Genomic DNA, 26,396 nt, shown 5'->3' with positions numbered 1-26,396 from the left:
AGGTCCAGGACTTAAGAGGAAAGGAATGTAATTCACAGGGTGGTAGGAAGAGCAGATATTTGGTAATTAGGTGTTTGCCTTACCATGTAGATGGTTCACTCACATAAAATTCCTCTTTGCTGGGTGCCTGGCTGGCCCAGTCAGTAGAGCATGCAACTCTTGATCTTGGGGTTACAGGTTTGAGACCCATGTTGGGCGTAGAGATTACTTAACATCCTTTAAAAAATTTATCTCTGTTAAAAACCGTTCTTCTGGGAAAAGCCCCCAATTTAGAGTCTTCTGTGTACTTAAAGGAGGGGCAAAAGTTTCCCTTAAGACCACAGGACTTCAAGTGCTTTCAGCTCAAAATAACACACGTGCCAAAGTGGCACATTCTGGGATGGCCTGTCCTGAACCCCTTCATGACTATTGTAAGTAATGCTGCTGGCATTCTTGAGGTCTTTTGTTGGGTATATGTCAGAGGGGGTTGCTGGGTCACAGGGTATGTGTGCATATGCTGAGTTTCAGTAGATAGCACTCAACTTTCCATGAAGTATCAATTTTTACCCAACCATCAGCCTTTGAGAGTTCCAGTTGCTCCACATCCTTGAGAACTCTTGATAGGGTCTATTTTTAAATCATTCTGGTAGCTGTGGAAGAGTGTATCATTGTGCTTTTAATACTTGGGATTTCATGGGTAACTCATCAGGTTGAGCATCTTTTCATATGTTAATTGGTTGCTCAGATATTCTTTGGTCAGATCTTTGACTTGTTTAAAGATTTTATTTATTTATTAGAGATATCCTTTATCAGATCACGGAAGTTCAAAAAAAATTAAGGAAGTTCCGTTCTAATCCTGGTTTACTAAAGACATTTTTTTTTCTCTTTTTAGTCATGGATGTCATGGATGGGTGTACAATTTTTATCAGATGCTCTTTCTGCCTCTATGGAGATGATTCCTGGATTTTTTCCATTTATTAATGTGGTGAATTGTATTGTTTAATTCTGTGTCTCTGTTAAACCATCCCTAACATAGGAAAAGACATTAGAGTTCAAAGCCGACAGCCAAAAAAGAATTGAGATGTCTTTGGTGCAAAAAGGTGGTTTATTAAAGCACAGGGACAGGACCTGTGGGCAGAAGGAGCTATACTGGGGTCAAGAGGAGAAGCCCATTATATACTTTCAAGTTGGGAGGGGGTTAGAGGTAGTGTAAGACTCTGAGGAATTTTGGAAGCAAGGGTTCCAGGACCTTGAGGGGGCTAGCTGTTGTTGGGAAACTGTCATTTATTATCATCTAATAAAACCTTAGTCATGAGACCCTTCAGATGTATATTGGTGGGTCATATGCTTGGGGGATGATTGCCAACAAGTATTTTGGGGAGTTTAGAGATAAAGGAAATTTCTAAAGGAATTTTTATATGTTAAAGTAGACTTATAAGATCCTGGAGCTTGGGCTAAGATTGCCTTTTGCTCTTTAGCAAAGTATTAACATCCAGGCAGCTGAGTTCCTAGAGGAATGTCACTCTGCCTTTCTTAAAGGACTTGTCAGTGGGCTGTAGGGAGTAAAAATAAAAATTAATAATTTTTCTTCTGTCTTTATTTCTCACATCAATCCCCATATTCCCAGAATAAAGCAAATTTGATTAAGATATTTAAAAAAATATATATATATATATATAAATACCTATATATGTCACTGGATTTTATTAATATTTTGTTTTAGAATTTTGAATCTATGTTTATGAGAGAGAGTTGGCCTATAATTCCTGTTTTTCATAATGTTCTTGGCATATGTTGGATATAAAGGTTATAGTCTCATAAAATAAAGTGAGATACTCACCCTATTACCTAGAAAAGTTTGGTGAGACTGGTATTCTTTCCCTAATGTTTGAAAGAATGCTATGGTGAAGCCATCTCCGTCTGGAGCTTTTTTTATGAGCAAATTTTAAATTATATATTCAGTTTCTTCAGTAGTTTTAGGCCTATTAAGTTTTCTGTCTCATAATAATTTTTGGTTAGTGGTGTTTTCTAGGAAGTCCTTTTGATGTTGTTCCCTCTAGACTGCTGAAAGCTCTATTTAACTCTCAAAATAGAAATCTGTTTGAGAATTTTTGCTTGGGTTTCTCCATCTCTCCGCCACTGTTTGCAAATTGGCAAATGCCTTTGAGGGAAAGCAGCTCTGAATTCAACCTTGCTTCTTTTTCTCCTCTCTGAGATCTTGCTTGGGCTTTAAAGCCCTGCCTGTCCTGATAACCCTATACTCCAGTTTTGGTCTTCGAGCCTCCTGTGACTACAGAAAGCTCCACTCTATTTCCTACCTCTTAACTACTGTGCTTCTTGTCCTCTCTGCCCTGGCCAATTATGAATCCACAGCAGACTCCTTGAGAAAAAGTAGTACAGTATGGTGGGTTCATTTTAATTTTTAAACTCTGACTTTTTGTTCTTTCAAGGCCTGGCTGCTTGACTGTGCTCTGATGCCCTGAAATGGGTGTTCTTTTTATTTCAGCTTTTCTAGACCAGTTATTCTAGGCGGAAGAGTTGCTTTGAGACAGGGTCCTTGCTGAAAAATAAGGCAAGCCTCTTAAGGCACTCTGAATCTATTTTGTCATCTGTAGATCGGGAATGATACCAATTCCTTCAGAGGGCTGATTATGATGATGATGATGATGAATGTCTAGTAGGTAGCACTCTAAAAATGTGAGTTAATATTATATTAATTTCAATAATGAATTCTAAGGGTCTCTGAAATTATAATACAAGACAGGACTTAGCAGAGTTTTTCTGTAAAGGGCCAAATAGTAAATATTTTAGCATTTGCACATGAACGCCACCTACCTCTCCCTTGTCCTCTTCTTTAATCAACCCCAGCTCTCTGGGCAAAAACCAAGATTTGCCACATGTAAGCCAGTGGGAAATAGGAATTTAAGTTCAGCTTTAAAAATTTGTCACTCTTGCTCTTCTCACCCAGAATAATAAAGGTTAAAAATCCTTACCAAATGACCTTACACAATATAGTCCCCCACTTTACTCCCTTTTACTTCTCTGACATTGTGTCCTACTAACTTCTCCTTCATTTACTCTGCTCTAGTGACTCCAGTCCCCTTCTATTCCTCAAACATGCTAGGCAGGCTGGGTGTCTGGGTCTTCACACTTGCTTGTCTCTCTGCCTAGAATGCTCTTTTCCCATCTCTGTCCGTTCTTAACATAAAGAGTTATCTTTTCATCCTCTCTAACATTTCAGTGGCCTCCATTACTTCCTTTTCTCTTTCCTTGCTTGATTCTTCCTCTTTAACTTGCTCAGAATCCATGAATTTCCCTTGTTCATATCCATTAGCTGGGATCTCGTGTTCTCAAAAATGTGGTCCCAACTTGCCTTTCCATCTTATTTTCCAATGTTCTTTTAGAAAAAAATGAAGCCTGTATTTTAATAATTTCATGTTCCTTGTACTTGGCTATTTTACTACTTTTGTACCTTTATTTGTATTCTTTCTTGAAGAATAAACGCCCCAAATACATTTGTAGTTTTATTATAATCTTTATAAATAAAATCCTACCAAATTACTAGCTCAAATGCTACTCCTTCCATAAAGTTTCTGCCAACCATTCAGATTAAAGTTTATGTATCTTCTTTGAACTCCAATGCCACTTTATCTATATTTTCATTTCATCATTTTCAGTAATATTAATTATAGTAATTTTATTACATGTTGTGGCAGAGGGGCTATTGCCACAACACGTGTCTAATCCAGAAGTTGCTTTCTCCCTGTGGCCTGAAGACTCTCTTCCCCCACCTAGAGATTCAATCTGAGGAAATTCCTCCCATCTCCTCACCCACAGAGGTATAACAAGGACCAGTGGGAACCCTAGTGGCATCAGAAAACCATCAAGCAGGCTGAAATACCACGGTGAATGCTCTGAAAACTAAAATATCATTAGAACCACATTCCTGAGGGGTGCCTGGTGGCTCAGTTGATTAAGCATCTGCCTTTAGCTTTGATCATGATCTCAGGGTCCTGGGATCAAACTCCACATCATTGGGCTCTCTACTCAGTGGCAAATCTGCTTCTCCCCATTACTCTCCTGTTTTCTCTCTCTCTCAAATAAATAAATAAATAAAATCTTAAAAGAAAAAAAGAACCACAGCCTGAAAAAGTAGACCAGGACCTACCTAACAGAGACTACTTCCTAATACAAAAGATTTAAATAGGACCTTAGAGTCTTGTAGAATAATACCCAAAATGTTGATGATAAAATAAAAAAATAACTTTTCATACTAAGAACAAGGAAAGTCATAACTTGAATGGGAAAAGACAATGCTTAATACCAAGATGAATCGGATTTGGAATTATCTGACATTTTTTTTTTAAGATTTTCTTTTTTTTATTTTGGAGAGCACAAGCAGGGCAAGGAACAGAGGGAGATGAACAAGCAGACTCCCCACTGAGCAGGGAGCCTGACATGGGGCCCAATCTTATGATCCTGAGATCATGACCTGATTAAACCCCCAAATCAAGAGTTGGGCATCTAACCAGCTGAGCCACCCAGGCACCCCCGACAAATTTTAAAGCAGCCATCATAAAAATGTTCTAACAAGCAATTACAAATAAAATAGAAAATCTCAACAATAACAAAAATACAGACACATCCCCTTTTATTGCACCTCACAGATACTGTGGGGGTTTTTTTGAAAATATTAATGTAAGTTTTTAATGGTTACTACATTATATATGATTCTTCCATCCTTCAGAATTTTAGAGTTGACATTGTAAAGTAATGAGCTAAAATTTTTTTAGCAGCTTTATTCTATTTTATTTTATTTATTTATTTTTGTATATTTTCTTATTGAAGTTCGATTTGCCAACATATAGCATAACACCCAGTGCTCATCCCGTCAAGTGCCCCCCTCAGTGATACTGTGACTTTTTTTATAAGTTGAAGGTTTGTAGCAATCCTGCATCAAGCAAATAAATCTATTTTTGCTTTGTCACTTTAACAACAGAATTTGCTCACTTTGTGTTTCTCCAACATTTTGGTAAATTATTTCAAATTTTTTCATTATTATATTTGTTAAAGTGATCTACGATCAGATTGATGTTACTATTGTAATTGTTCTGGGGTGCCATGAGTCATGCTCATATAAGATAGTGAACTTAATAAATGTTGTATATGTTATAACTGCCCCACTGACCAGCTGTTTCCCCATCTCTCTCCCTTCTCCTTGGACCTCCTTATTTCCTGAGATGCAACAATATTGAAATTTGGTCAGTTAATAACCCTGCAAGGCCCTCTTAGTGTTCAAGTGAAAGTCACACGTCTCTCCCTTTAATTTTTTTTTAAATTTTTATTTATTTATGATAGTCACAGAGAGAGAAATAGAGAGAGGCAGAGACATAGGCAGAGGGAGAAGCAGGCTCCATGCACAGGGAGCCCGATGTGGGATTCGATCCCGGGTCTCCAGGATCGCGCCCTGGGCCAAAGGCAGGCGCCAAACCGCTGCGCCACTCAGGGATCCCCGTCTCTCCCTTTAAATCAAAAGCTAGAAATGATTAAACTCAGAGCGGAAGGCATGTCAAAAGCTGAGATAGGTCAAAAGCTAGGCCTATTGCCCAGACATTCAAGTTGTGAATGCAAAGAAAAAGTTCTTGAAGGAAATGTAAAAGTGAACTTTAGTGAACATGTGAATCATAAGAAAGTAAAACTTTATTGATGATACAGAGAAAACTTTAGTGTCTAGATAGAGAATCAAACCAGCTACAACATTCCTTGCAGCCAAAGCCTAATCCAGAGCAAGACCCTAATTCTCTTCAATTCTAGGAAAGATGAGAGAAGTGAAGGGACACTTGGGTGTCCAGTGATTGAGTGTGTCTGCCTTCAGCTCAGGGCATGATCCTGGGTCCCAGGAATGAGTCTCAAATCTGGCTCCCCACGGGGAGCCTGTTTCTCCCTCTGCCTATGTCTCTGCTCTTTCTGTGTGTCTCTCATGAATGAATGAATGAATGAATGAATAAATAAATCTTTAAAGAGAGAGAGAGAGAGAGAGAAATGAAGAAACTGGAGAAGCCAAGTCTGAATGTAGCAGAGGTTGGTTCATGAGGTTTAAGGAAGGAAAGGAAGGAAGCCATCTCCATAATATCAAAGTTCAAGTCAGTGCTGATGTAGTGCTGATGTAGAAGCTTCAGCAAATTATCCAGAAGATCTAAGCTAATTAATGAAGTTGGCTACACTAAACAACAGATTTTCAGTGCAGGTGAAACAGCCTTCTATTGGAAGATGGCACCTAGACCCTCCCATGGCCAGAGAGGAGACATCAGGGCCTAGTGACTTGATGTTGAAGCCAGTGCTCATTTACTATTCTGAAAATCACAGGGTTATGAATTATGTTAAACTAGGATGCCTACGATAGATAGTGATTCCTCTGTTGGATCTGGGCAAAGAAAATTGAAACCTTCTGAAAAGGAGTCACCATTCTAGATGCCATTAAAAATATTTGTGATTAGTGGGAAAAGATCAAAATACCAACTTTTTTTTTTCTTTAAATACCAACATTAATAGGAATTTGGAAGAAGTTCATTCCAACCCTCATTGATGATTTTGAGGGGTTCAGGAATTCAGTGGAGAAAGTAACTACACATGTGGTAGATATAGCAAGAGAAATAAAATCAGGAGTAGAGTCTGAATTGCTGCGATCTCATGATAAAACTTGAACATACGTATGAGGAGTTGCTTCTTATGAATGAGCAAAGAAAGTGGTTTCATGAGATAGAATCTACTCCTGGTGAAGCTGCTGTGAAGATTGCTGAGATGACAACAAAGGATTTAGAATATTACATAAGCTTGATAAAGCAACAGCAGGTTTTGAGAGGATTGACTCCCAAGTTTGAAAGAAGTTCTGCTGTAGATAAAATGCTATCAAACAGCATCAGATGCTACAGAGAAATGTTTGTGAAAGGAAGAGTCAACTGAATGCAGCAGACTTCATTTATTTTAAGAAATTGCCAGAGCCACCCCAGCCTTTAGCAACCACCATTTTGTTTTGATCAGTCAGCAGCCATCAGTGTCAAAGTCAGGACCCTCCACTAGCAAAAAGAGGACAACTCACCAAAAACTTAGATGATAGTTAGCATTTTTTAGCAATAAAGTATCTTTTTTTTTTTTTTTTTAAGAGTGAGAAGAGAGTATGGAGGGGAGGGGCAGAGGGAGAAAGAGAATTCTAAGCGGGCTCCACACCCAGCATGGAGCCTGGCACAGGGCTCAATCTCACAACCCTGAGATCCTGACCTGAGCTGAAATCAAAGTCAGATTCTTAACCAACTGAGCCACCCAGGTGGCCAGATAAAGTATTTTTAGATTAAGGTATGTACACTGTTTTTTTTAGACATAATGCCATTGCACATGTAATAGACTACGGTATATTGTAAACATAACTGTTATATGCACTAGGAAACCAGAAAATTTCTTTTGACTCACTTTATTGTGCTATTTACTCTATTGCAGTAGTCTGGAACCAAACCTGCAACATCTCTGAGGTAGATCTATAGAAGTTATAAAAAAGAAAGAAATGAAAACTATGGAACTGAAAAATGCAATAATGGAAATTAAAACTTGCTGAATGGGCTCAGTAGGAGAGTGGAGATGACAGAGGTTGGAATCTGTGAGCTTCAGGCTAAAGCAATAGAATTTACCCAATTTGAACAACAGAAAGAAAATAGGTGGAAACAAAATGAACAGAGTCTTAGGGACAATAACAAAAGATCCAAAATTCATATCAGTATCTGAGAAGGAGAGAGTGAGTTTAAAAGATTATTTGAAAAAAATGATGGCTGAAGACTTCCCCATATTTTGCAAAAGACGTAATCTTACAAATTTGAGAAGCTGAGTGAATCCCAAATATGAAAAAAAAAGAACCCAAAACCAAAATCTGCAAGCCATGTCATAATTAAACATTTGAGAAATGACACATGATTGTATGGGAATGCCAACTCAAATATCAATAGATTTCTCACTTAGGTGTGGGAAAATAGATGCTATTATAATACAATTTGTGGACATATAGATTTAACCAACATATGGGAGGGCAGTTTTACAGTAATGATCAAATCTTAACCTGTTCATTTACTGTGGTTCAGAAATTCAATTTTATGGGAAGCTATTTGTCAGAAATATCCTTAATTATCTATAGTGACATATATAGGGGAGTATTTATTCATAAAGATTAGAAATAACTGGGCTATACCCTAGCAATAGGGAATATTTTCACATAAAAACTAAGATAAAATAATACTTCACCAGGGAAAAAAATTCTCCAAAGAGCAAAGACATTATTTAGCTAATTATTGTTCTAACTTTCATAACATTTCTTAGTCCCAAAATGTGTTGAGGATACTTACTAAACAGTTTTATAGTAAACTCATTACATGCATTCAGTAATTATGAATTTCAGACACACTCAAATATAAGTTCAGGGTACAATAAAAGCACCACAAGTAACATTTAATTCACTATTCTGATTATGCATGTTCTCATTTCTATGGGTAATTGAGTTGAACATCATATATATGTATTTTCATTTATTTTTTTTTATTTTTTTATTTTTTATGATAGTCACACAGAGAGAGAGAGAGAGAGGCAGAGACATAGGCAGAGGGAGAAGCAGGCTCCATGCACCGGGAGCCCAACGTGAGATTCGATCCCGGGTCTCCAGGATCACGCCCTGGGCCAAAGGCAGGCGCCAAACCGCTGTGCCACCCAGGGATCCCTATATGTATTTTCAAAAAGTAAAAATCAGACCACGTGTATATGTCAATAAAATATTCATTCTAAATTTTAAAAATATCTTTTCTATCCATTCTTTAAGGTGAAGTGTGATGTTACTCCTTCCATGATACTATTGGTGACCATGAGTTCAAAGTTAATCACTGTCTCCTTTGAACTCTGACCCCGTTTTCCTGTATTTTTATCTTATTTTCCATAATATCGACAGATATACTATTATTTATTGCATTTTTAATATATGCACTATACATTGCCTTATGTATTTTACCTGTATTCTCAGACTAAAGTCTCACATAAGCCCTTAATGAGGTAGATGTTATAATCTCCATTTTATGGTAAAGAAACTAAAAGGTGCAGATGTTAAATAATTTGCTCAAAATCATACAGTTAGGATTAAAGTGTCGATTTCAAGCCCCAATGTCATTGCAATGGAGCCTTATCACTGTGCTCGACTGCCTCTTAAGTGTGTAAAGTAAGTGAAAGAACTGCTGTGGATGTGTAATGTATATTTCTATTGATTTAAAATAGAATATTTCTGAAATGTTAGAATGTTTAAATAGCAAATCTGTAATATTACTTTTTTCTTTTCTTTTCTAGAATTCTGGAGGTGGAAGTGGAGTTGATCTTTCAGTGCTAAATGAGGCTCGAAATATGGTGTCAGATCTTCTGATTGATCCAACCCTTCCCCCACAAGTCATTTCTTCCCTGCGGAGTATCAGTAGCTTGATGGGTGCTTTCTCAGGTTCCTGTAGGCCAAAGATTAATCCTCTCACGCCATTTCCTGGATTTTACCCCTGCTCAGAAATAGAGGACCCAACTGAGAAAGGAGATCGAAAACTTCACAAGGTCAAGATACAGTAATTAGCCAGCCCTACTTACCATGTTTAATATTTTCAAATTAAAAGTGCTCCTTTATAGCTTAGATAAAATATACTTTCTTTTTCAAGGATCAGCTTTTTTATACTGTATATTGAGCTGTTTGGGACTTTAAGAGGTGGTTATAAATCTCAAATAATTCTAATTGAGTATTCAGCTTTAATTCTAAATAACTTTGCTATAATCAGCAGTTATCACTTCATCGGTTACAACTCTTTATCATTGTTACTGTTTTTAAGAAGTAGAAAACAACACACAAATTGAATTCTAGGCTTGTATAACAAAGTAGTAGTCCAGTCATGTCATTAATTAATCTATTGTATTATTTAGAATCCAGGAATCGTTCTTATTGAACCACAAAGAATTGGTCGTTATAATATTCATTTTATGAATTACATAGCATTATCTTAAATGGATTTTCACATCTTTTTGATCTGTTTTTTTCCCCTTTACCCTCTAAGGATAGCCCAATAGACATTGATTTTTTCCATTATTAGATATGGGATTAATTTTTCTTAATATCAATGCTTCAAAATAGGCTTTTCTTTAAGAAATAATAAATACTATTCTAAGTAGGTTTATATTATGCTCATTCAGAGTTTTAATATAAGCTTTATTTTATTAATCGATATCTTTATCAATAGCTAAAATCATAAACTTGAGAAATAATATGTTAGAGACTATTCTAGATTAACTTATTCTACACAGGTAAAGAAACTAATCAAGAGAAGATAAAATTCAAATCAGTTAATTTTGTTCATTGTAATAGTGTATATAGAGCTTAGAAACAGTTAAATATAGTTTTGGAAGGATTTTGATCAGATAGTTCATTGTGTTAGTTCTCAGCATTAGAATATAGAAATGTTGAAAAATTAAGCAAGCTCAGTTAGGGCAAAATTTTGGTAATTACTGATCATAAATCTAGATGATAGGTGATTATATGATGCTTTTATTTTTAAGAAATTTATACAGTAGCACCTGCCTTCGTCAAAGTCCAATTAACAATGGTACTTAGCTGCATGACATTCTTTATTTATTTCTTTTTTTTTTTTTTAAAGATTTTATTTATTTATTCATGAGAGACACAGGCAGAGGGAGAAGCGGGCTCCACGGCTCCACGCAGGACTCGATCCCCAAGTCTCCAGGATCAGGCCCAGGGCCGAAGGCGGAGCTAAACCGCTGAGCCATCTGGGCTGCCCCAAGCTGTCTGACATTCTTTTTAGCACTCTACCTAAGAGAAATAGGTTAATCACAAGCATCAAAAAGTGACAGTAAAAAATTCATCAATTAAATAACTCTATTCTTAGTTTTCACTTGACATGTGGAAACTATGAACATATGTGATATGCTCTTTTGTATTTTCCATTGACATTTGATGTCATTTGCAGTTTTTTTCTTTTTTCAATTGAAGTATACTGGACACAACAGAAGAGCAATCTTAAAAATAATAATCCTTAAAAATCTTTTTTTTTTTTCCTTAAAAATCTTAATCAGGAAAATCTTACTGACACCATTATGTTTGTTACTGTGTATACTGTGTAAAAAAGTGCACTAGTACATTTTAAAAACATTTTAAACAATATTAATTAAACAGGATGCCTAAGTGCCTCATTTCCTGAACATTCTAGGTAATCAGGTTTATTTTTGGTACTGATAGTAAGTCCTATAAGAACCAGGAAGTAACCTTTATTTCGTTTCATTGTGTTCTTTAAACTTCTTTCACATCTGATTTGTCTCTGCTTTTGGAATAGAATAGAAGAAGACTGACGCTACTCCAGAAAAGAACCATAGCTATTTATGAAAAGATAATTAGTGAGGAAAAGGAGTTGTAAAAAGTAATTTAATGTAAATGTCTTATATGTGTGTTAAGAACTAAGAAAGACTATATGAACCTAAATTATAGCCAGAAAGGATTATGTTCCACAAAGAACTTTTTCTCTGAGTCTAACTATGAATCTTTACAAAATCAACATCATTGGGAAATTTAAACATAGGAGATATTTATCTCTGAGATGGTTTCAGTATCTGTTAATGGGGAAAATTCAGAAGAAGCAAAAACTGTTTTATGTAAATCTCAGTAAAACACCCATTCAGGAAAAAAAAGAAAAAAAAAAAAAACCCACCCATTCAGTAGTTTAAAAAAAAAAAAACCAACTTTGGTTAATTGAGTAGATCAATTCGGAATATTTTCAAAAATTAAGATATTTTTTTAAAGATTTTATTTATTTTATTTATTCATAGAGACACACACAGAGAGAGAGAGAGAGAGAGAGACAGAGGCACAGGCAGAGGGAGAAGCAGGCTCCATGCCGGCAGCCCGACGTGGGACTCGATGCAGGGTCCCCAGGATCAAACCCCGGGCTGTAGGCGGCGCTAAACTGCTGCGCCACTGGGCTGCCCAAAAATTAAGATATTATTAATGCTAATGGTGTTCTGAGTTTGTTAATTAAAAAGATGGCTCTGAAAAAAAAAAAAAAAAGATGGCTCTGAATCTTTCACTTTCTCCAGATTAACCCTACGTACATTAGCACTGTACTGAAAATAAAAAAAGGCTTAGGATATAGGGCTTTTGTCCCTGATCTGAAGCTTGTCCTCTGCAATTGCTTTTCAGGGTAAATCTTTCATATCAACTTTTGAATTTGTAAGCATTTGTTTCTCATGAAACGAGGGGGTGATGTGTACAAAAAATAAGTATCTTGTTAAATTGTAGGGCATTCAGAGATCATTTTTTTAAGTGGGAGGAAGAGTTAATAATTGAACAACAGTATAGAATGTAAAATTTGGAGCAAATTTGATGGCTTTTCAGAGTAAAATGTTCTATTTCTCCTGTACCTGTTAAAAAGATACTTTGCATTGATATCTTTGTACGTCCTCTTGACTGATGCACACACAGCAGATCTGAAGGTGACGATTTTAACCACTGTTCAATTATCCCGCAGGGCCTAAGCAGTAGGACTAGTCTATCGACTCCACAGCTGAGGAGGAGCTCCACAGCCTCAGGCCCGCCGCCCGCAGAACAGTCTTCAAGGTGGGAGCGCGGGAATGGCAAGAGGCCACACCAAGAGTTTGGCATTTCGAGGTAAAATCCCCAGTCTTTTAAAGAAACTTGAGTCAAATACATCCACTTTGTTGAATGAGGTTTGAAATAACTAAAAGCAGAAGGAACAGTTGAAGTATTTTAGACCTAGGACAGCACGGGTGGTCATAAGGCACCATAGAGAAACTGATCCTTAAAAGGAAGCAAACGTGTCTTCTCCAAAACATTTAAGTACCTTGGGTACGAGGCATGCTGGGGCCTTGAGAAGAAAAATCAGGGAGGCGGTTTGAGGAAGTGAGAGTCAGTTTAGGACAGGGTAGGAAAGCTTTTAAATTAGGCTTATGGGGGCGATCACACCCGTCAGTGCACAGCATCCAAAGTTGGGTCAGCGGAGCTACTGACTTGCTAGCGGAGGAGCACGTTCCCAGGCTTCTCTCCGAGGGTAGACACAAGGTAGCAGAACTCTTCCCTAAGCTCTGTTCTTGCTGGAGGACTACGACTACTAATACATCCTGTACTCACTGGACGGTTGACTTGGAACTGACCGGTGCTAATGCTGCACACGAAAGCCATCAGTAACTGCAGCTAAATGAACCTGGGAAGATGCAGGGACAGAAATTTTCTAAATGTAAATATACCCATTTACCCTCATAACCAAAGATTCAGTACTTTGTTTTTAAGCAGCCAGGAAACATAGTGCTCTCCTGTGGGAGTTACGAACTGCTCTTTAGCCACTCATCTAAGGATGTTAAGAGACTTGGAATCAGCGTAAACTTTCTGCGCTGTCCTTATTGGGCATGTGTTGTACTGCATTTAGCTCGAGCTGTACAGTTACACATTTGAAACAGCAGATGGCAGGGTTGGATCATACGAATTTGTTAAAAGTTGTGTTAACATTTATATAGGAAGGACGAGCAAACAAAATTTTCTAGATTCTTGTGTGATTTTTTTTAATTTGAATTTTCTATAATATATTCAAGTAGATGAACTCCTTTTTTATTAAAAGAAAATTGAGTGATAGATAATAGATAAACAGGAGTGGATTGATGTAGAAAGAGCATAGTACTGGAGAATGCAAATGCAGAGCCTAAACATGACAGTCTTGTTTTTGTTTTGTTTTGTTTTGCTTTTTAATGGCAGTGGGATATGGGGAAGTCAATGATGATAGGAACTGAAAATATGACATATTTCTTAACCATGAGAAACATCATCTTAGATCAGTGCCGTCCAATAGAAATTTTTGTGATGATGGGGCAGCCTGGGTGGCTCAGTGGTTTAGCACTGCCTTCGATCCAGGGTGTGATCCTGGAAACCCGGGATAGAGTCCCACCTCTGGTTCCCAGTACGGAGCCTGCTTTTCCCTCTGCCTGTGTCTCTGCCAGTCTCTCTCTCTCTCTCTCTCTCTGTCTCTCCTGAATAAATAAATAAAATCTTTTTAAAAATGTTTTAAAAAGAAATTTTTGTGATTATGGGAATATTTTATTTCCATACCATCCAGTATGGCAATCCCTAGCTACCTGTGGCTACTGACCACTTGACATATGTCTAGTATGTTTAAGGAACTGAATTTTAAATTTGATTTAATTAATTTAAGTAAAATACAAAGAGTCATATGTGGCCATCTTATAGCCATGTATGGCAGTCATTTTATTTTATTTTATTTTAAAATATTATTTTTTTATTCATGAGAGACACAGAGAGGCAGAGGGAGGAGAAGCAAGCTCCATGCAAGGAGCCTGATGTGAAACTCGATCCCGGGACTCTGGATCACTCTGAGCCGAAGGCAGATACTCAACTACTGAGCCACGCAGGCGTCCGTGTATGGCAGTCATTTTAGGCAGCATAGCTATAGATCTTTCACATATGGTAATGTTTTGTTCAGGAACCTTTAGGCTTTAAGCAAATAGACTTGTGAATCTGGAATCATGAGGCATTCATCTTGACTTTATTAGAGCACCCAAAACTGAGGTCACATGTCCTATATTTTTGAGTCTTGATTTGAACCTAGCATTGGATTCTGAGTATAGCTTCACTGTGATTTTAAATGATCCCAACAAATGGGAAGCTCGGGTGGCTCAGTGGTTTAGCGCCTGCCTTCGGCCCAGGGCATGATCCCGGGGTCCCGGGATTGAGTCCCACATCAGGCTCGCTGCATGGAGCCTGCCTCTCCCTCTGCCTGTGTCTCTGCTTCTCTCTCTCTCTGCATTTCTCATGAGTAAATAAATAAAATCTTTTTTAAAAAAAAATAATTTAAAAAAATGCTCCCAACTGTGTTTTCAACATGATTCCAGAATTGAACCTCTCATTCCCCAAAGCTCTGACTGAAACCAAATTTCTCATCCCTCCAGTATATTTTCATGTTACTGTGTTTCTGCCCTTATTTCCTGACATAATGCTACTACACTCTAGTTTGGTGGTTGCTTAAAAAAAAATGGATTTAGCTAGAAAAGTTGATGTTATCTTTGCATCCTTTTGATACCAGCTGTCAGGTCTATGTCTGCATCTTGTTTCCTTTCTGCTCTCTCTTCTTTTTCACTTTGCCTACACTGCTTCATGCTTATTCTTACCTGGACTGTCATCCTCTTAATTGGCTTTTCTATTTCTAATATTCTTTGCAGCCTGATCCATCTCCTACCTGTCTGCCACAAATCTTCCTTAAACAGTCATCAAGTTTTTGGAACCTTTACCAATGCCTATAGAATAAGACCCAAATTCCTAGCCTGGGGTTTGAAACCCTGTTATTCCCTTATGTCAAAGCTGCACTCTTACTTGGAAAAAGTAAACTAAAAGACATGAGCAATCTTGCAAAGAATGAGAACAGAAAAATGACTCGGAATGCTCTCTAGGTGAAAATGTAGGCATGTGACGTGCGTTAAACTCTTCCTTCAACTTTTCCTGATAATTTTCATTTTTAGTTTAACCCGTTTGAAAATTAAGCTGAATTAAAGTTCCCAGCCCACCTTGTTTGAATAGAGAGTAATATAGGATTGAATTTTTTTTAAAAGATTTTATTTATTTATTCATGAGAGACACAGAGAGAGAGAGAGGCAGAGACACAGGCAGAGGGAGAAGCAGGCTCCATGCAGGGAGCCTGACGTGGGACTTGATCCAGGGTCTCCAGGATCACGCCCTGGCTGCAGGCGGCGCTAAACCGCTGCACCACCAGGGCTGCCCTATAGGATTGAATTTTGCCTTTCTTCATGCTTTGTCTGGAGAAAAAAGTGAAGTATTATACACTTTATGATAGATATGATAACAGGAATCCAAAGGAAGAAAACCCCAGGGCAGAAGAGTTACTGCATTTGAACAGCCACCGTATTACCTGCCCTGAAGAGTTCAGCACTGTTCATCTCTCACAGGACTTGAGATTTTAATTGATTACAACACCAAAATACATCAGTCTTTCTCTATTTATCTGAAACTCCAGTCATGTTTAACTATTTGCGCTTCCCTCTATTTGTCTGCTTCTATGCCCCCCTATAGTTGCTCTCTCCCCCTGGAACATGTCTTCTCACCCTCATGTCTGTATAGCCTAAAAGACTGGGCTCAGGTGTCACCTCTAAAGACTAACACCCTGATGTCTTCCTCCCTTGGTTTCCAAGGAGAAGTAATCTGTTTCACCTTTGAATCTCCTTAACACCTTTTCTTTACCTCTTTTATGGCACTTTCACTTTCTTTTTATTTTTATTTATTTTTTATTTTATTTTTTGGCACTTTCACTTTCTACTGTGTATTAGTCATTACTGCTCTTCTGAGGCCTGCTTGATTACCGTGATGAGTTTGATTGCATTAAAATGGATCTTTAAAGGTAAACAGCTGCTTAACAAATGTCCTGCAGGAGTATGGTGTCCATATTAGATTATGACAATGGATGCTGCCTTCTGCTGAAGCTTAAGACCTAGGATAAAGATTCTGTGGTCACGAAGTTCCAGGAAATGTAGAATAAGGTTTTTTTGAGTTAGCTGACAATTGGATTACCCATCTCTGAGTTCCAGGGTTGACACTATGGTTTAAAAAATGGCTATGCTTGTATCCTTGGACTGACTGCTAGGACCCAGCCCTCCCTGTGGCTAAACAGAGCACATACATATATTTAGAGTTCACAGCTCACTTCCTTTGAACAGACTTTCCGTGGGGAAAAGCAGGCAAGTTGTTTCCCAAAACTCCGTGGGCTATTGACTAAGTCACCCCTACGCTAAGGAGCCTTCCCTTTAACTCATTCTCCAATTTATCCTTCCTCTCCATAACTGATCTGGTAATCAGTGAAAGAACTTGTTAGGAACTATGTTCCTTAAATAATGCACTAGGGAACCAGCTTCTCAATTCTGGATCTCATAATGTATTAGAGACTTATACCAATCCCTGGACCCTATTTGAGCTGAAGAGATTCAAGGGGGCTAATGGCATCATCTCACTCAGTTTCTTAAGAGAATTACTCTGTGAATCTAGACATACAGCCAACAAGTTTATACAGCTACACACACACACACACACACACACACACACACACACATACAAACCTTATCAGGGTAATTTGCATTGGTTAGCTGAAAATCAACTCTTAACATGTGGCTTAACTCTGTGACCATAACTTGACAATCTCTTGTAATGATTCCCAAATATGATTTCAATCATCCTCCTACCAACTATTAATAAACTTTTAGATTCCCATCCTTCTTTCCTCTGCTTTCTTCAGTATTTTATGTAATCTCATTGGAGTGTACATTTATCTGGTTGTAGGCCAGGAATTAATGAGACGATTCTAGAACTCAGCTGAAAACCTATAATTTGACCTGTACCTCTCAATTCTACACAGCTAACTGACTGTATGGTATGCTTCAAATGTTAAGACCCTAGATCAAGGTAGAAAACTATGGAGCCTTGCTGTGGGCGCATTTTGAAAAGGACAAAGATGTAGCTTTGTTTTGACAATTAATCAGGGAGTAAACTTTGGTAGAATACACAAATTTTTCTGTTTGAAGATAGCCCTGAGTGGTATTCTTACTGCGCTTTCCTCATTTCCCCCACTTAACATGTGAGCAAGGAAATCTCAAATACAAAGAAGGACTGAGTGTTAGCCGGAGATGAATTTATTGGGTGGCATTACTTGCATACTGCCTCTTTTTGTGACATCATCAACAAATTATCATTACTACTGGCTTGAGGATAAAACATGATAGACTCCAAAAGTTAGATGTTCATTTAAAAGTCCTTACCTCCGGAGGGGAGATGAATGAGGGGATGGGGAAACTGGGTGATGGGCATTAAGGAGGGCACTGATGTAATGAGCACTGGGTGTTATATGCAACTGATGAATCAATAAATTCTACCCATGAAACTGGGCGGGGGGGCGGGGGGCGTTACTTCTGAATCTCTAATTTTACAGATGGAGAAACACACAAAGATAGAATTGTTTTGTGGGAGATGTGGCCAACACCTTTTAAAAATAGGTAGAAAATAAATGCTTTCTCCTTCTAGAGACAAATTAGAGGTTGAATTTTAGCTCTGCCACTGTAAATTTTAGCTGTGTGAATGGGGGGACATTACTTAGCCTCTAGAAGCCTCAGTTTCCTTATCTGTTAAATAGTAGGAGACTTAAAAAAAGATAAAAGTATGTAAACTACCTAAAACAATAAATGGTACACAATAAAATAGTGTTAAAATTTTTGTTAATGTCAGTAAGGAAGTTTTAATGATTGCTAACTGGTTTTGCATGCCTTCTCTTTTTATAATACAGAATTTTTTTCTTCCATGGGAATATAGAACAAACATGGGTTTCTAGAAAAAGGTCCAAGGAGAGCCTGAAAGCAAGAGTTAGGGAAAGAAAGAGAGTCCACCCAAAATTGGGGAGCAAAAATGATCGATATATTCTCTAGAAAATTGAGACTAGGAACCTAAAGAGAAGATCATTCATTTATCCCATTGAACACCTTTATCAGGCACTGTGCTATATCCACTGGGGATGTAGAGATATGTCTTATAGCCCCTAGAGAAAATCACAAAATAATGAGGGAAAAGAATCTATAATCAGTGAAATTCTAATACACTATGTATAAATGTAATAGAGACATGAATAAAATCTTTTACGTCACAGAAAAAATAGGCCTTCCTTGAATAATGAGTATGGACATATAGAAAAAATGAAGCAGTTGGAGAAGAGTTTATTGAGAACTTAGCCTACACTAAAAAATACTGAGTGAAAAGCAGATAATCTAGATTTGTCCTTGAGCCTGTGGCAAAGTGCCCACGTGAGATGTTGACAGAAGAAAACAAGCTAGTGAGTATCAAAGAAAGGGTAAAATTTATGGTGTACTTGCTATATGGCTGGCACTGGAAAGCTTTCAAATATATAATCTTAAATTGCATTTTATGTATCACATTGGTGTACTGTGTGATTGCCTACCTATGTTTAATTTCTTCATAAGACCTCTGAAACCTATAAAAAATAGTTACAGGAAGTGACTGAGTTAATGGGTAATCGATAGCTGTGAAGAGAGGGGGCAGGAAATAGTGAAAACTGTATATCTTAGGCCAGTGATTCTCAGTGAGGTCCCTGGACCCAGCAGTGCCAGCATCACTTATGAACTTATTAGAAATGCAGATTACTGGCCCTGCCTGCCCCAGACCTAATGAACCTGCAGGTAGAACTAGCAATCTGTGTTCTAAGAAGTCCTCCAGATGTTATGATAACCTGCTTAATACCAGGGTTCAGCAAACTACAGCCCGTGGGCTCAGTGTGGTCTGTAACCTGTTTTTTGCAAATAAAATTATATTGAAACACAATCATACTTATTTCTTATTATTTGTGGCTGCTTTTATGCTACAGTGGCTTTTATACTCAGGGTCGAGTAGTTATAAAGCCAAAAGTATTTATTTGCTAATTGGTCCGTTGCAGAAAACATTTACTGGCTCCTCCTTTAGGCCTGTAAGCACTAGATAGATGTCTAAACTCTGAATGTATAAGTAAATGTTTCCTAGTTGAACTGAAGACCATGAATAAAAAAGAGGAAATTTCCCATGGCTTTAAAATTCTTAATCTGTTATCTTTCCCTTTTAGTCAAGGATCCTATCTAAATGGGCCTTTTAGTTCAAATCTTCTGACAATCCCGAAGCAAAGGTCATCTTCTGTATCCCTAACTCACCATATAGGTCTAAGAAGAGCTGGTAAGAAATCATTCTTTATGATTTAAATGTGGGAGATCTCAAAGTATATAATAGTGCAAAATATTTTCAATATACAGTTAGAGGTAACTTTGAATACCATTTTATGTGTTGTAAATTAATATGACTAAGCAATTTGGATTGGTTATTAGTTGACCATTTGCTCATTCCTTCAATAACAGTTTTTGAACATTCACTCTGCACCCGGTACTTTGTTAGGCACTAGGGATTCAGGGATAAAATACAGAGCTACTTAACCTCAAGAGTTGCAGATCCAGATTCATATATCCAAAACAAGGGAAAATTCTTTGGAAAGGGTATTCTTTTGCAGTGTGGCAATTATAAAGGAAAAAAAATTTTTAATATGAGAGCGGAAGAAACCTGACTCTATCTTAGTAAGTCTTTCCAATAGAATTTTTCCCATTTATTTATTTAAGGTATAATTGATATATAACAGTATATTAGTTTCATGTGTACAAACATGATTTGATATTTGCATATATTACAAAATGATCAGTACAGTAAGTCTAGTTTACATCTGTCACCATACATAGTCACAATTTTTTCCTGTGATAACTTTTAACATCTGTTCTATTAACACTTTTCAAATATACAATCCAGTATTAACAACTGTAGTCGTCATCCCCATGGTTTGTTCCTTTACTCATTTCACCCACCCTCACTATAATTAAGGAATTTTCTTTAACTCAAAAGATTATAGAACACTTCAAAATGTTTTAGACGACAGATGCAGGTGCAACATAAGCAATACAGGACAACACTAATACCTACTTTTAAAGTACATTATGGGGATGCCTGGGTGGCTCAGCGGTTGAGTGGCTGCCTTTGGCCCAGGGTGTGATCCCAGAGTCCCAGGATTGAATCCCACATCAGGCTCCCTGCATGGAGCCTGCTTCTCCCTCTGCCTATGTCTCTGCCTCTCTCTCTCTCTGTCACTCATGAATAAATAAAATATTAAAAAAATAAATAAAGTACATTATGTCTGATATGGGCAATGGAATATACAATTACAGAATTCTTTTATATACAATGTTTGGCATACAATAGAAAAACAATAAAACATGTGAAGAGGCAGGACCATGTTATTGACAGGCAAGAAAAGCCAACACTAAAGGGAGATCTACCTATGATATTGATGTTGAATTTAACAGAAGCTTTAAAATAATAATGTTTAAAAGAAAGAAAAAAAAAGAGACGGAAAGGTGGACAAAAATGGATGGATAATTTTATCATAGAACTGGAGCACACAGAAAAGAAACCATGGACAGTGTAGAGCTGGGAAATGTGGTTGATTACATTAAAAGGCTTATAGAATGGTTTAAGAACAGATTAGACACAACAGAAAATAAGAGTAGTGAACTTGAAGACAGAAAAATAGAAAATATCCAAACTGAAACACCAGGGGAAAAATATATAGATAACAGAATACTTGTGGCTTCTGGTTCTGCACGTTAAGGAGCCTAGAAGCTGCCATTCTGTCCTAACAAGTAAAAAAGCTGAACAGACTTTAAAAAAAAAAAAAAAAACTATTTGAGGATCCATAAGAGAGATAGGACACAGGGCAGCGGGTCCCTCCAAAACTGGAGAAGCAAGCAAATACAGAAAGTAATGACTTCTTGGAGAAGAGAAGGGGAAACTCAGGACCAGTACCTGGAACCAGTGCTGGGGTTGGGAAGCCTGAACTGTAATTGGCAACTTGCTGGAGGGTAACTCTGAGTGTTAAAAACTCCCGAAAGACCCAATCATAAGGAGCCCCCCACAATTTTGTGGGATTCATCTTTAAGAGCTTGACCAGATTCTCTCAGAAATCATAGAGAACATGCTTCTATCAGGGGGAAGGGAAAAGGAACCATTTTTAAAGACACCAGAGCCCTTTCCTCTTCTTAACAGGGCTGCCTTCAGAGGAAACTAGTTAACCAGAGCCTAGTTAACCGAGAATTTATCAGAGCCCAGCTAACCTGGGGGAAGGGAAATACTCAGCTTCAGTCTGCTCTAGTCATTCTCCCACCAAAGGAAGAGGGAAAACTAAAAAAACTAAAAGCAAACTAAGGGTTCTAATGGATTAAGTAGACAATATGCAAGAATGGATGGGTAATGTAAGTAGTGAGGTGGAAATCCTAAAATAACAAAACAAAAATGAGTGCTCACAATCAAAAGTACTGAATAGAATAAAGAATGCCTTTAATGGAGCTCCCCTCCAGCTGAGGAAAGAATCTCTGAGCTTTAGGATATGTCAACAGAAATCTTCGAAACTGGAAAAACAAAGAAACAGAGACTGAGAAAACAGAACAGAATATCCAAGGATTGTGGGCAACTGCAAAAGAAATACCAGAAAAAGAAAGCAAGAAAGAATAGAAGACATATTTGAAACAGTAGTGACTGAGGATTTTCTCAAATAAGGTGTTAAACACCAAACCATAGATCCAGAAAATTTTCAAATTACAGAAAACCAAAGATAAAAAATCCTTAAAAAAGCCAAAGGTGGGAAAAATAACTTACCTATAGAGGAACAAAAAGAATAATTACATCAAACTTACCTTCATAAACCATTCAAGTAGAGTGATGGGGGAGAATCAACACTCGCCTAGAAATCTGTAACTTTTGAAATTCTTAAAGTGAAGGAGAAAAAAAGGCTTTCTTGGACAAACAAAAATTGAGGGAACTTATTGTCAGTAGATGTGTCAGACAAGAAATGTTAAAAGAAGTTCTTTAAAGAGAAGAAAAGTACTACAGGTTAGTAACTCAGATCTCCATAAAGAAGGGAAGAGCAGGGACGCCTGGGTAGCTCATTGGTTGAGCATCTATCTGCCTTCGGCTCAAGGCGTGATCCCGGTGTCCTAGGATCGAGTCCCACGTTGGGTTTCCTGCATGTAGCCTGCTTCTCCCTCTGCCTCTGTCTCTGTGTCTTTCATGAATAAATAAATAAATAATCTTAAAAAAAAAAAGAAGGGAAGAGCATTGAAGAAGGAATAAGTAAAGATAAAATTAAAAGCTTTTATTTTTCTTTATTTGATCTAAGTAACAATTTAGAATAATGATAGCAACAATGTATTCAATTCTACATGCTTATATGTAGATATCTTATGTATATATTTGCATTTATATATCCTTATATAAATGAAATGAATGACAGTAATGATATAAGACCAGAGGAATTAGGATTATTTTATTATATAAGGTACTCATTATTACAAGGTTTCTGTGAAGTAGTGTAGTGTTACTTTAAAGTGAACTTGGGTTAGTTGTAAATGTATACAAACTCTAGGGCAACCACTAAAAATAGTTGAAAAAGAAGTATAACTAACATTCTAAGAAAAGACAGAAAGTGGAATCATATAAAATGCTCAATTGAGGGATCCCTGGGTGGCGCAGCGGTTTGGCGCCTGCCTTTGGCCCAGGGCGCGATCCTGGAGACCCGGGATCGAATCCCACATCGGGCTCCCGGTGCATGGAGCCTGCTTCTCCCTCTGCCTGTGTCTCTGCCTCTCTCTCTCTCTCTCTCTCTGTGACTATCATAAATAAATAAAAATTAAAAAAAAAAATTTTTTAAAAATGCTCAATTGAAACCACAAAGGCAGAAGAGTAAGAGAGATAAATAAGAACAAAGAACAAGGGCAAAAATAGAAAACAGTAATTGACATAATAGGTATTATTAATCCAACTGTATCAGGAATCACTTTGAACATCAGGTGTCTAAATGCACCAATGAAAGACATATATTGTGGGATGCCTGGGTGATGCAGTTGGTTGAGTGTCCAACTCTTGATTTCAGCTCAGGTTATGATCCCAGAGTCGTGAGATCAAGCCCCGCATCCAGGCTCCGTGCTGAGTGTGAGCCTGCTTAAGATTCTCTCTCTCCCTCTGCCGTCTACTCACCCTGCTTGCTCTTGCTCCCTTCCTCTCTCTCTGTCCCTCTTTTAAAAAAAAATGAAAATAAATCTTTAAAATAAATAAATAAATAATTAAAAAATGAAGACATATATTTTTAGAGTAGATCAAAAGCTATATATTGACCTAACTATATATTGTCTAAGAAACCCACTTTCTATATAAAGACACATAAAGATTAAAAGTAAATGAATGGAGGAAAGTACACCATGCTAACTCTAATCAAAAGAAAGCAAGTGTAGCTATATTAATTTCAGCCTATGCAGACTCCTAAGCAAGGAGTTATCAGAGATAAAGAAGGGTAATACAGAACGGAAAATGTAATAGTCCTTAACATAGATAATCCGAAGCAACAGAACATTTAAGAGACATATTGGACCCAACTAATGGTTGTAATGTGTGTATAAATGAAGTTCCAAAAGGGGAGGAGAGAGACAATAGGGCAGAATAGTTTTCCAAAATAATAGGGGAATTAACAAATTCCTGAAACTCTGTGAACCCCAAGAAGATAAAGAAAATCATAGCTAGGGATTTCCGCCAAACTCCTGAATTATAATGCAAGAAAAATCTCAACCAGATTTAAAAAGGCTATTTTCCAGGAAATAACAGTAATATTGATAGTAACTCTGCAACAGCAAGTATGAACTCAGAGACAATAGAATGACATATTTAAAGTATTGAAAAAACAAAAAAAAATGCCAACCTGGAATTATTTATCCAATGAAAATATCTTTTTTTAAAAGATTTTATTCATTTATTCATGAGAGACAGAGAGAGAGGCAGAGACACAGGCAGAGGGAGAAGCAGGCTCCCTGTAGGGAGCCCGATGCGGGACTCGATCTTGGGTCTCCAGGATCAGGCCCTGGGCTAAGGCAGGTGCTAAACCACTGAGCCACCCGGGCTGCCCAATGAAAATATCTTTTAACAATTAAAGGGAAATAATATTTTTTCATACAGATGAAAGCTAAGAGAATTTATTGTTAGTAGACCTGCACTAAGATTCAGAGAAGGAAGTAGCTTAGATAGGAGGAATATGATCTGGATTAAAGTGTAGACAGGCAGAAATGAATGAAAAGCACTAGTAAGCCTAAATATGTAGGTGAATATTAGTTTAAAAACACAATAATAACTTTCTTGTAGCATGTATAATATATGAAGGAGTTAAATATATGGTAAATAGCATATAAGGGTTAGGAAGGGGTAAATAGATTTAAGCTTGTACTAACAATGATTGAAAAGTAGTAAAAAGTATAAATTTGAGAGAAAGTCATACTTCAAAGATATACATTATAGCATCCAGAGTGACAATTAAAAGAATAAAAGAAAAAAGTATAAGAAAAAAATGAATATGGGAGATAACATTGGCATGATTAAAAAAAAATAAATAAATAAACCAAAAGAATCCAAAACAAGATAAAAGACAAAAAAAGGGAGCAACTAAAAAAAGAAATAGCAAGATAGATTGAACACTATATTACATTAAACATACACTTTGTGGGGGACGGGGAGCAGAGGCAAGGATCTGCTGGAGTTGTTATGCATATTTTTAAAACCTCCAGTTTTCAACAAAAAATTGAAAATACACTCCAGTTAAAAGACAAAGATTGTCAGGCAGTTAATAACACAAGACTCAAGCATATGCATCTTTACGAGATGCACACTCTAAATACACAGTTGCAGGTAGGTTTGATCTCTCAGCTATAATATACATAAGCCAAAAATTGATAAAATTAAAGAGAGAAATAGACAAATCCGTAGTCCTATTTGGAGATTTTTACGTCCAAACTGACTTGACCTAACTGGCTGCAAAGCACTACATTCAGCTGTCACAGGATGAATATGTTTTCAAAGAATACTCACAAGATGGAGAACAGTAGACCATTGGCTGGACTGTGAAACAAGTCTCCATGAGTTTCAAAGTGTTGAAATCCTATATAGAGATTGACCTTCAGGAATGGCAGAGAGATCTCTGCTCTCCATAAACTCACTTTCCTCTAAAACAACAAAAACAGGGCAACAAAATAAACTCAGCCATTTCAGAATATTGGGAATTAATAAAAACTTGAGAAAAAAAACAGAACAAGAGAGACTGCCAAACCTGGGTAAGACTATGGGTCTTGTGATGTTTTCTTTGGGGACTCTCCATCAGTGGCACTTTTGCTCAAAGCAGGTAGCATTGCTACCACCAGGGAGATCTGACCTCTTCTTGAACTCCACTGAGTACTGGCAATCTGTCCCAATCTGAAGCTCCTTGGGAAATCTCTGTTCCCAGGTGTTGTGGGTATTTGATTGGACTCAGAGCTCAGCAATCTAAAAAAACAAACAAGAACCAAACCTTATGCCAGGCAACATTGTGAGCGCCTAAGGCTGGGACTTCAGTTGCTGCAAACGAGCTGTCTGGGAATTTACAAGGAAATCCTGGATACTAGATGACCACAGGGAACTTGAGAACGTCTGACAGATTCCTGGGGTTCTGGAGGCTGAGCACATATGCCAGGCTGTGTATCTGCCCAGGCCAGATCTGGGAAAGGAGAAGGCTCCGGTCATTTGCCTGGAGCTGACCTAGAGGCCTCTTATAAGCAGGATGTGAAATCCGAGGCTCTTCCATAAACTGAAGTTTGAAGATGTATCTTTACAGATTCCCTTCTACAGATGACATATA

The 26,396-nt window shown here is 37.4% G+C and overlaps 1 protein-coding gene across 1 annotated transcript in view; it reads left to right on the top strand.

Moving 5' to 3' along the window:
• PDE3B (phosphodiesterase 3B) overlaps window positions 1-26,396 on the top strand; it is a 167,776-nt gene that overhangs the window by 100,305 nt on the left and 41,075 nt on the right. The window contains exons 3-5 of the mRNA XM_077866391.1: window positions 9,349-9,597; window positions 12,567-12,706; window positions 19,722-19,828. Of these exons, the coding sequence (XP_077722517.1) occupies window positions 9,349-9,597; window positions 12,567-12,706; window positions 19,722-19,828 (496 nt within the window). The remainder of the gene's footprint in view (window positions 1-9,348; window positions 9,598-12,566; window positions 12,707-19,721; window positions 19,829-26,396) is intronic.

The sequence above is a fragment of the Canis aureus genome, chromosome 23, assembly GCF_053574225.1.
Source record: "Canis aureus isolate CA01 chromosome 23, VMU_Caureus_v.1.0, whole genome shotgun sequence".
NCBI classification, from domain to species: Eukaryota; Metazoa; Chordata; class Mammalia; order Carnivora; family Canidae; genus Canis; species Canis aureus.
The sequence above is the reverse complement of the archived record's forward strand: the minus strand, read 5'-3'. Positions and strand labels throughout refer to the sequence as shown.